The sequence below is a fragment of the Prionailurus bengalensis genome, chromosome E3 (assembly GCF_016509475.1).
Source record: "Prionailurus bengalensis isolate Pbe53 chromosome E3, Fcat_Pben_1.1_paternal_pri, whole genome shotgun sequence".
NCBI classification, from domain to species: domain Eukaryota; kingdom Metazoa; phylum Chordata; class Mammalia; order Carnivora; family Felidae; genus Prionailurus; species Prionailurus bengalensis.
This window is the reverse complement of record NC_057357.1, coordinates 23,602,245-23,614,432: the sequence shown is the minus strand read 5'-3', so window position 1 is coordinate 23,614,432 and position 12,188 is coordinate 23,602,245. Positions and strand designations below refer to the sequence as shown.

At 44.9% G+C, this 12,188-nt stretch overlaps 1 protein-coding gene across 2 annotated transcripts in view; it reads right to left on the bottom strand.

Moving 5' to 3' along the window:
• Positions 1-11,302, bottom strand: part of USP31 (ubiquitin specific peptidase 31) — a 68,767-nt gene extending 57,465 nt beyond the window's left edge. Inside the window, exon 1 of one of the 2 annotated variants that reach the window (XM_043560298.1) lies at positions 10,514-11,302. In XM_043560298.1, coding sequence (XP_043416233.1) covers positions 10,514-11,140 — 627 coding nt within the window. In that variant the 5' untranslated portion in view covers positions 11,141-11,302. The remainder of the gene's footprint in view (positions 1-10,513) is intronic. The other variant, XM_043560299.1, reaches the window with a different exon arrangement.
• Between the last annotated feature and the right edge of the window lie 886 nt (positions 11,303-12,188).

Genomic DNA, 12,188 nt, shown 5'->3' with positions numbered 1-12,188 from the left:
CCTTTCTTCTCCAAATTTATGTTGGGGTAACAAAGTAATTGATGAGGGCAGGAGTCGCTACAGAAGTGTTCTAGCTAATAAGAATGTTAAAATTATAACATCACCATTTTTCAACCCTTAATGAACTAATGGATCAAGGAATAATCATCAATGTCTACTAACATAGTAAGAGACTCAACCAGACATTATAGCATTATAGGCTTCCTGATAGAAGTTAACAACACTACCAAAAAAAAAAAAAAAAAGAAAGAAAGAAAGAAAAAGAGAGAGAGAGAGAAACCTCAAACCTGAGTCTCATTAAGCCTCTAAATCTACCATTTTACAGGAAGTATGGGAACAGAACATTTTAACTGAAACTACCGGAATACAACAGGCAAAATCAGACTTTGGGAAGCTCTATAGCAGCACTCTTCAAAATGTGATCCACAGAGAGATGCCTGTCTGTGAACTTTTTGCCACCAGTCATGGACTGGTAAGTACAAAAGATAAGTACAAAAATTGAGAGTTGGCATTCAGAAATACTTAGAGCAAATTAACAGTTTTATGTCTATTGAGTCCAATTTTTTTTTTTAACAGGGCTAGCTTTATGTATGCCTTTTATTTCATTTTTCTGGAAAAGCTTAAATGCCAAGCTAAGAAATGTATGCCATATTTTGTATATAAAAGAAAAAGTAAAAGCAATTTTTGAAAAGAGAAATAATATAATCTCGGATAAACTTTAAGATTAATCCAGCAGCAATAAAAACCGGCCATTGGAAGAGACAGTTTAGAAATGGGGAAGGGTACTTGAGGCCAAGTTAGAATGACTACCTTCATTATCACCATCTGCCGTTTACTGAATAGTTACTATGTGCAAGTTTCTACACTAAACTCTTAGTTGTACCTTTTCATTTAATCCTTGTAAAAACCAAGCAAGGCTCTGCTACTTACTAGCACTGAATCCCAGTATCCTAATTTCAAAAATGGAATACCAATGCCTCTTCACAGGTCTGTAGTGAAGATTTAATGAAAAAATTTATATGAATGTACAGTTGACCCTTGAACAATGTGGGCACTCACCTCCATGCAGTCAAAAATCTGTGTATAACTGTGGACTCCCCCAAAACTTAACTACTAATAGTGAGAACTGCCAAGTGATCACTTTTAATTGTGATATACAACTTACTGAACAGACTAAATGCTCACACAGAGATGATTGGCATCACTTGGCATTTTAAGTGGATGCTGGCAACACTTGAGCTCAGCGCAACAGCCAACAGGAGGTGGCCATGAAAATATTACCGGTAGTACAGTATGTACTACAGTTAATTCCTTACAGCTACGATTTAATACTACATGTCTGTACCTGTTTACATTTGACTATAAATGGTGCCACGTACACTCTGTGTGCTTAAGTTTTGACATATTTTAACTTTTTATAATAGGTTTGTGTATATTTTATGATAGTAAATGATAACACAGACTAGCATCTACATATATTTTATGCATTCATGACATACCTAACTTCTACTTAAGTTTTTCTATATTTCTAGGCCACATAGTTCATCTGCAAGTTTAATTGCCACAAATCCCCAAAATTTTTTCACGTGTGTGTGTGTGTGTGTGTGTGTGTGTATTTTTAATTCAACATATAGGTGGACTTGCACAGTTCAAACTGGTATTGTTCAAGAAATGGCTTTGTAAATGATATGGCCCCACACAAATAAATGGTATTTTCATTATGATTATTACTGTTTCTCGAATCAATCAGATGACTCTGTCTTGCTTTTAAATATTAGAATATCTGGGGCACCTGGGTGGCTCAGTCAGTTAAGCGTCCGACTTCAGCTCAGGTCATGAACTCGCAGCTTGTGAGTTTGAGCCCCGCATCAGGCTCTGTGCTGACAGCTCGGAGCCTGGAGCCTGCTTCGGATTCTGTGTCTCCCTCTCTCTCTGCCCTTCCCCTGCTCATGCTCTGTCTCTGTCTCTCAAAAATAAGTAAATATTAAAAAAAATTTTTTTTAATATTAGAATACCAAGGAGCACCTGACTGGCTCAGTCAGAAGAGCATGTGACTCTTGATCTCAGGGTCACAAGTTCAAGCCCCATGTTGGGAGTAGAGATTACTATAAATGAATGAATGAATGAATGAATGAACATAAACTTGAAAGAAAGAAAGAAAGAAAGAAAGAAAGAAAGAAAGAAAGAAAGAAAAAGAATACCAAGAATTCAAGTCAAAGAATTTCCTGAGCTGGTGATGCACTTACAGAAGTTCTTGCAGTGGAAGCAACAAAGGCATTTCCCAACCAGTCCCATGAAATCTTCTAATGCCTGAACTGTTTGTTTGTGGTCACATTGTTTGCTACCATCCAAGCTCAACAACCGGAGGGAAGAAGCAACAGATGTTCAGTGACTGGCCAATTCCTCTAGGAACTGCCACAGTCCATGGCATAAAACAATGATTTCTAAATGAAGAAAGATCACAGTCAGATGAAAGACAAGATATCTCGATGTGCTCCACTGCAAAAATGTTGTTTGTTAAACATAAAAGGTCATTTGAGGAACAGCCAGTGAAGGATTAATTAGCAGAGCAAACAAGAGTATTTTTGAGGGAAAAAGCTACAGAGGACGGAACTTTAAATTACCCAGCTTTCAATGATTTCTTTTCCACTATTATATATAAAAGGTTTTTTGTGGAAACCATGAGGTCATTGTTTTCCAGAGTCTTTACTATAGGAAACAGCTGTGGGGAACTACACAAACAGTGAACACTGCCCTATTTAGTAGCCCCTCATTGTGACAAGTGTATAGAGGGGGACAGGAAAAATCCATCAAACCACACTCTAATAACAAAACAAAAGCAGAGTCAAACTAAAAACTTTAGGCCACACAAAGGATGACATAAAACAATTAGTTCAGAATAAGCCTCTGTAAGTCAGGACAAGCACCTGTGTTATTACATCTGTAAATTCCAAGAACAGCTCCTTTCGACATGGGTCACTAAAAACTCAAACGATTCATTTTGCACAGTACCTGATATATGACAGACATTTGACAAATTTAACCAAAAAAAAAGTCTTCCTAGGACTCTTATGTTATATACTGTATGACCTGTCCAAAACTGAATTTACCCGCCCACCTGCAGAACTGCTCTGCATTCTGTGCTTCTGGTCTTGAACACTGCCATCCCACCACACCCTGCTTCAGTACCTCTGAGTTATGTTCAGTTCCTCCTTCTTATTCACTCTTCACACACCCATAAAGCTGCCAAACACTGTCAACTCTGCTTCAAACATAGATTTTATATACATGCTCTAAAGTCAGAGGAAAGGAACAAAAGGCAAGGAAAAGGAAATAAATAAGCTGAATCCACTCCAATCCACTACAGCGTATGTGGCTCCTTCAGAAACCACCCCCAAGACTCTGCTTAAACTTGTCCAGTGATAAAAATACAATTATGTGAGACAGCTCACACAATACGCAGCTGAATCCAAGTCTACACACCTAGTCCCAAATTGCACCACAGTTCCTGTCTATCAAGACTCCCTTTCTTAAATATCCCATGATCACTGACCCCATGTTCAATTTAAATGCATGATCTTTTCTGCCCCTTGTGCTCCACAAACCACTTCCCATTTCCAACTATTCCATTCCCATCAAATGATTCCCATGATTTTCTCCATACCTCAGTTCTGAAACCTTGGTGTTTACAACTCTATCCCTTGGACTCTCCCTAATAGTGTCTCCCAAAATGTCCCTTGGATTCACCCTTTCCTCGGTTCATACTTATGATTGTCCTTTTCCTGCAATTACTTTCTCCTCCATTGGATTCATTTGTGCTCACCATCAGACCCATTTTTCTAAAGCATCCTTTTCATCAAATTAGTGTCTGCACAGCTCAAGAAGCCTATATTGAAACACTACTGATTGCAGCCTCAAGGCTAAACTGTTGTGACAGACTTTCAAGGCCACCCACAATTTGCCCTTCTCATCTCATTCATTTGTATTTATTTCCCCTTCTCTCCAAATCAGGGATTCTCAACTGGGGCAATTTTGCCCCCCAGGGGACATTTGGCAATGTCTGGAGACATTTTTGATTGTCATGACTGGGGTAAGGGACTGGAACACTGCTAAACATCCTACAATGCCAGGATAGTCCTGCCCTCCCCCCCAAAAAAACTGACCCTGTAAAAGAAAATAATTTTAAAAAATGGCAAACAAGGGCAGTCACTAATAAGAGGAAGCACATGTCAGAGGGGGTAGGCCTTAGCATGCACCATGGATGGGTCAGAGAATCTTGTCCTCTACTACTCTTTGCTGGGCAATCCAGCAACGTGCAGCAACATTTTAAATGCAACATTTAAATTCCCTTTGACTAAGCAGTGCCACTTCTAAGACTCAGTCTTTAGAAAATGAGACTTGGTGTATACTGAAGGATTGGCTATAATGATTAAAAACTTTATACTACTGGGGCGCCTGGGTGGCTCAGTCGGTTGAGCGGCCGACTTCAGCTCAGGTCATGATCTCGCGGTCTGTGAGTTCGAGCCCCACATCGGGCTCTGTGCTGACAGCTCAGAGCCTGGAGCCTGTTTCAGACTCTGTGTCTCCCTCTCTCTGACCCTCCCCGTTCATGCTCTGTCTCTCTCTGTCCCAAAAATAAAATAAAAGAAAGTTGAAAAAAAAAAATAAAAAAAAAAAAATAAAAAATAAATAAAAACTTTATACTACCTAAACACCCACCATTGGGCTTCTATACCACGGTCAAAAAGAATGAGATGGGCTTGGATGTATCAACAAAAAACAAGGAAAGCCATGCTACCCATGGGTAGGGCAATAGGGGAAACCAAGTTACAGAACTATATGTGGAGCATGAGCCCACCAATGTAAAAGATGTAGACATGTTTATATACACAACTAAGTGGTCTGAAAGGATTATTTTTAAGGCCGACTTCCCAAAGTGCCTAAGTCTGAGAAGCAATGGCATGTATACAGCGTTAGCTGCAGCTACCTTATTTTCACTAAGATTGAGCACCAGAGTCTTAGTGGAAGGAGAACATTATACATTTCAGCACACCCCACCCTACCTCTTTATGTTTTATGTTGAGAATTGTATTTCAGTGGTTGTAAAAACAAGGTCACAGAAGCACGGGTGTGCTTCAGTGTGTGCATCAGCAACGCAGAGGTGATGAAGGCTGAAGGCATAGCTCTGGTTCTGTTCTCTCGGTCTCTAGCCAGCAGGGGAACCACATTCCCTTCATCCAGAAAGGCTGAGGCCATTCACATCTCCCCCTAAGTCTAAAATTTGACGATTTGGTTACCTCCCTTCTCCTTCAGAGATGTGGAGCTTCGCTACAACAAAAGTGACAGCACTGGACAGAGAAGGGAACTGATCAGGAAGACACATACTTTATACTTGGCCACAAATCTAAATGTGACCTACACAATTTTTTTTCTTACTTTTCAAATGAATTTAAGGGGCACCCTCAAATCTGAATACTCCTTGGGAACCACTGTGAAATAACAATATACTAAACATTTTCACACAAACCAGGAAAACTTAGATCATAGGTCGGCAGCATAAAATCAGAGCCTCCAACAGAAGTCTATGAAAAAGTAAGGTGTGAAACTGAGCCAGTATACCCCAATTGCTAGCTTATCTGCTACTACTCATTTATACATTTATTCCCTTTGTAACCTGAGAACTCTCACTCATAAATAGGCACCACCAGGCACCGCAGTTCAAGGAAAAAAAATATGGAATAGAAATTTCTATTCATCAATTATCTTTTGTTTTACGGCAAATTTAGAAGGAATCCCCACAGTTCTATTATCAGTAGAGAACTCTGTTCTAGTTGGTTTTTGGCAGCACAGTTTGAAAACTGCTGCTATAAAACGTATCTTTGTTACTTGAAAGATGACCACCCATCTCTTTACTTGCTGTGCAAGGGCACTGAGTACTAGAAATCAGCACGTAGGAGAAACTGGAAGCACACACACTAGCATCCTACTAGTTAGACAATAAGCTCATTTCCTCTTAAAACAGCATTTTGAGCATTCAGCTTTCAGACTGATTTATTTTCTCTCCTTGTTTTACCAAGATAATGGTCCAAGGATCCTGCCAATGAAGTCAAATTTTACTCTAGTGCTGCTGCAAACACACACACACAGAGGAGAAAACGTAACACGGCAAGCATTCTAAAGGCTGGGATACTAAGAAAAACGCCCTAAGAAGGCACAAAACATTCCTCCAACAGAGTGTTTTTCAGTCTCAACCTAACTGGCATTTTGGGCTGGATAACCAACCCCTTACTGAGGGGAGCAGAGCCAGCAGCACCCCCACCCCAGTTGCATCAACCAAGTATGTCTCCAGACAAGGCCAAATGTCCCCAGGAATGGAAGGGTTGGGAAGGCAAAAGAGCCCTGGTTGAGAACCCTGCTCTACGAGGAGGAGAAAAACACCTGCTTAAAAGGAGAAAAGGATATACGTGGCAGCCAGAGAAGTTTCTTAAAGCATACCAAGGTTGAGCCAGTCCATTTCATTTTGGAAAATGAAAGGCCAACCTTAACAACCATCTAGCAGCTCATCCAAAACCAAGAATCTGTCTACCTGGCAAGCTCCTAAACCTCAAATAAATCAAAGTGGTTAGGAATCAAGAAAGAACTCTAATTGGAAAACTTACAAAGAAAATCATTAGTAACTTAAAGTTTTAAGACGATAAAAGCATACTCAAAGACATACTAAGTGCTTTTCGAAACCTCAAGGCAAACTCTCAAGATGGCAAATTGGTTTCATCTTCTCTGCCAACTCCAATCAACTGGTAGTGACTGCCTGGAGCCCAGAATTGGGCAGGATTCTGAGGTTGAATGTGAGCTCAGGGAAAGAGTATCTGCATGGAACACCAATGTCTGACACATACAGGCAAAGGGCCGTGGTAACACGTATACCTCACACTCACCTTCTTGGTGTTCAACTCAACTTTCTTTATGCTTAAAATAATACCCATCAAATTTGGCTGTAATAAAACATTTTGGGGGGAAAAAGTAATCCTCCACAGTGTCACTAGGCTTACCTAATTCAGGGGCAAAAAGAGGAGGAGGAGGAGGAGAAGGAAGAAGGGGAGGAGGAGAAGGAAGAAGGGGAGGAGGAGGAGGGAGGAGGAGGGAGGAGGAGGGAGGAGGAGGGAGGAGGAGGGAGGAGGAGGGAGGAGGAGGGAGGAGGAGGGAGGAGGAGGGAGGAGGAGGAGGAAGAGTCTGATTCTACCACTCTCCTGCTTAAAAAAATCAGCCCTGGATTCTCAACTTCCAGAGAACAGTGTCCAAACCAGCATAGCCTACAAAGCCATTCACAATCCACATAACATACTTCTCCCAGACTTTCAGCACCCCCACTGCTCTTCATGGTGTAACCAGCCACCAAATGTCTGTTCCTCCAAAACCGCATGCCCTTTCACGCCACCCCCTCTTCTCTGCCTGGCTAATTTCTCTTCATCCTGCAGACCACTTCTCTGTGATGCTTGACTTGTTCTCCAGAGCAAGAGTGTTCCGTGGACCATCAGCATCACCTGGGAGCTTGATAGAAATCTCAGAACTTCAGGCCCCACCCCATCTCCACCAAATCTAAATCAGCTTTGTGACGAGACGTCCACGATTACGTGCACAGTAAAGTATAAGAAGTGATGTTTTGGGGAATGTACCAAGTCTCACTGGATTTAGTTCTTCACAGGCAAGTACAGTGTGTTTCCGAAATAAAAGTGCCTCACACTTTGGCGGGCTGCCCCTGAGGCAAACTCCTCCTTTATTCAACTTCTCTATTAAGCCAAGAAAACCCAAATAGCCACCTTCCAGCCTCCATGGCAGCCAGAGGTGGCCAACTGACACGGCTGTAAGTCAATGAGATGTCAGCAAAAGCCTGCTGAGGGGGCGCTTCTGGAAAAACTTACTTTCCCAGTGCCTTCCTACCTTGACAAACATTAAGGATGAAAAGCCAAAGGGACAAAATAGCCAAGGACAACAGAGAGGAAACACAGAAATAGTCTGAGACCCTGTTGAGCTCTTCAAGCCATTGTACATTAGAACACCTACCTCCAGACTTACTGTGTGAGCTATTTCAACACCTTTATTGCTCAAGGCATCATCATTGGGGCTTCCTCTTTCTTGTGCTGAATGCATTCCTAACTGATTGAGTAAACCCTTAATAAATGGGAAGTGAATGAATGAATGCAACGTAAAATCTACTAAGGGTTCAGAAGATTATATTTTTTAAAAATAGGGCCTCTAAGAATCTGTTCAACTTTGCCAAAGCATGCTTAAAAATCAGCCTCCGCATTTCTAGAATTATTGACCCATTTCTGTTCACAGCTTTTTAATGGATTAAAAAAAAAAGACAACCTTTTAAAAAGCAATGGAAATGTTCACATACAAAAATGCTGGAGGAATTGATTTTTATATTTTGGAAAGAGTAGAAAACCAAACTTAAAACACTGGGTTCTGACCTTGAAAAGTTTGCAATTTGCTGTGGCTACTGACGGGCAACTATAAGCAAAGAGGAAAAAAGAGAAGAAGAAAAAAGACTTACAGTAGCTGGTTGGTTGCCATTCTCTCCTACTTTCTTATTTTGAGATCTCTGACACTGATCTCATTTTTTTCCAGTCCCTATCCCAGTCAAGTATTTCCATTCAAATTTCCAAGATCAAACAGCAGTCATTTTTTCTTTTTAAGAAAAACAGAACATAAATAAATATCAATAACATGTATTAAAAAGAGGAGGGGTGCACTGACAGTATTGTTCCTCAACAAAGTAGGTCCTCAATCAAGTGCTGAATTCTCAGATCATTTTATATTTTAATCAAATCATTTATTTTTACTTAAATAAATTTTAGAAAGGCACTTTCACAGCACCAATGAAAAACCAGTACCATTTGTCACAGATAGAAGACAAATGTAAAAACAAACACAATGAAAACATACCCTTATTAAATCCTAGCTACTGCTGTCTGCCAAGGCCTCTAAACTTAGCTTGTTCTGTTTAAAAAACAAAACAAAACAAAAAGGTGGGGGAGTGAGCATGAGGTGTTAAAGTCAGGCTACCACCAAGCTGGGACCTTCCCTTGGGCATAATCAGGACAGACAGAATGGAAAAGGAATTAACTTTCTCACTGTGTGATTTCATTCTATTTAATACCATACCCATGTCCCACCTCAAAGTATCCCTCCTGCAATCTCAAATCATCTTCCCCTCTTTTTTGCTCAAAATAAGAGCCCATCTCCTTAGTGCAGCCTAAATGGCCCTACACAGCTACCACTCAGCTCTCATCAGAGCTCACCACGCCTCCAGCTCCACCCGCAGACAGCAAACGGGGACCCAAGGGCCATATCCAGTCCACTGCTTGTTTCTGTACGGCCAGAGCTAAGAACAGTTTGCAGAGCTAAGTATTTGTAATCAATTTAATGATAGGGAACGCTAATTTTGAACTCCAATTAAGGTAAACACTCCTCCCATTAGACCTATATTACAAAATACAGTATTCACCCACCATATTTTTATTTTAGTCAATGAACATTTTGTGGAAGTTTGTTTTTTCTTGTTTTTTAGTACCTACATAAGAGCTTCCATTTTGCATCCTGACCATTTACTATATGGCCCTTTACAGAAAGAGTTTGCTGATCCCAGAGCTACACTGTTCCTCAAGTGCACCAAGCTCTCAGGCTTTCACACTTTTATATACCTGGGAGGCAATTCCCCCTGACCTCCTCAAGGCTGGCTCTCCCTGGTTACTCAAGTCTCAGTTCAAACCTCGCCTCTTCCAAGAGCGTCACCCTAACCCTGCCCCTCCCCATTTAAAGTAGCCTGCCAACACATCAATCACATCACCAAGTTTTAATTTCTTCAAACCACTATCTGATATTACCTCCTCACCTTACTAAAATCTGTAATGATAAAGAGAATAAACGCAGCAAACATACATGGTACTATGCACAATGGAAGCGATTTGCATACCAGGTTGAACCTAATAGAAGTGCCAATCTGTAAGTCAAAAACGGTCAAAAATGGGTACTCTCACAGGGTTCAACCCAACATATCAACTTGTTTGCAGCTCACAACCACCTATGAGGTAAGTATCAGATGATGAAGCTGGCACAGAGAGGATGAGAAACTTGCCTGAGGTCACAATGCTAGTAAAGCATTATGGCAGAAAGAGGATTTGAACCCAGGCTCAACTTTCCCACCCCCAAGAACGTAAGTTCAATGAAGGCAGGAGATCTTGTTCATTGCCATATCCCTCCAGGGCCCGTCACAGGGCCAGGCACGTAGTAAGTAAGCCCTTAATACTCGAAGAATGAATGGGTGAGTCTCCCTTACAAACAGTGGCATCGGTCCTAGACTCGGGGCCCACACCTCTTTAGACCCGTGCGCTGGTTGGCCCGCCGCGCCGCCAGGAAAGGAGGAATGGAAGGGAGACGTGGGGAGCCGGGTGCCCCAGGGACGCAGGGGGCAGGGCCCCCCTCCTGGGGGTGGGGACGCGGCGGGGCTCACCTTGAAGTCGCGGCTGTGCTGCGGGGTGTACTCCAGGGTCCAGAGGGCCCGCACCAGGTGCGCCAGCTGCTCGGTGACCTCGCCCTGGCCCTGCGTGCCGCGGCCCACAGGCTGCTCGGGGTCAGGCGAGGGCTCGGGCCGCCCCGCCCGGTACTGGCCGAGCGCCAGATACTCGGCGAAGAGCTCGGTGTTGCTGAGACACTGCAGCGTGGCGTTCATGAAGCACGTGTTGCCGTGGTTCCGGAGCCCCGCCACCCCGGGCACCGGCTCGGCGGCGCAGGCGGGCGGCGCGGGCGAGGCGGGCGGCGGCGGACACGGCGGCGGCGTGGGCGCGGCGGCCGGCCCGGGCGGGAAGCAGCTGCGGAGGCCGCCGCGGTCCGGGGCGGCGCCCTCGGAGCTAAGGTGCGAGAGCGTGGACAGCGTCTTAAGGACGCGGCTCATGAAGCTGCCCACCGAGCGCGCCGACGAGGGCGAGGCGGGCGCGGCCGGCCCGGGCCCCGTGGGGCCCCCCGCGCCACCGCCGCCGCCCGCGCGGCCGCTCCGAAACAGCCGCTTGCTGAAGGAGCGCTTCTCCTTCCCGCCCGCCGCAGCCGGCGGCCCGGGCCCGGGCGCCGTTACCTTGGACATGGCGGTCGCCGACGCTCATCACCTCGTCCGCCCGCCCGGCCCGCGGCCCCGCCACGGCCGCCGCCGCATCCCGCCGCGCCGCGCCTCACCGGGCCGGGGGGCTCGACGCCCCGCACACCTCAGAGCGCCGCCGAGCGAGCCAGCGAGCGAGCGGTGGCCGGCGGGGCGGGCGGGCGCGCGCGCGATCCGCCCAGCTGGGCCGCTCACGTGACCCGCCTCCCGGCGCCGCCCGCCCGGCGCAGAAGCCGCTGTGGCTGCCATGTTTATTGTGGGAATGGATGTGCCCCTCCAGCCAGACGAGATGACTCTCGGCCCCGGGGCGGTCCCGCTTTGTGAAGTCCAAGAGAGGCCATGTCTAATGTGGGCACGGTCCCAGCAAGGTGGACAGCCCTGGGCTCGTGCCCGGGGATGGACCCCAGGGGTGGGTCTCGGTCTTCTGATCTGATGGCGGAGGCCTTGAGAAAGTGCGGAGATCAGGTTGCCGCCCCTTACCAGACCGTGGAAGACGTGACGGATATGGCCCTGAACAGTTCTGAGCAAGCCAGTCCTGCCCGGCTCCCGAGGGACCCGGACCGCCTGCGCGCCTACCCGAACGCCATCACCGAGTCTGGCACGCCCCAATAGGCTTGTCTTCCAGGTGGCACGTTGTGGTCGCAGTGAAACTGTATACTCAGAATTACCTTCCTTTGCAGACCTGCCTTTAAAACCCCGCTGAGCTCTACCTTCATTCATTCATTCAACAGACGCCAGGCACTGTAGGCGCTGGGAATGTGACAAAGTATGACATTAACACAGTTTCTGCCTGCCCTCTTGCACTTTCTACTCGCGGTTGCTGATAATAGCTGCTATGTTTCAAGCATTGTGCTAAGCATGCAATATTTCCTTTAATTTTCAACTCAATGCCTTTGAGGTTGGTACGATGTATCCATTTCAAACCCAAATTTGTTTCAAAGCCTCTAGGCTTGACCTGTAAACGAAAGGTCACAGACCCACATACAATCACAGGGACCAAGATGGGTTATATCAAAGAATCTTGGTGTTTCAGTCA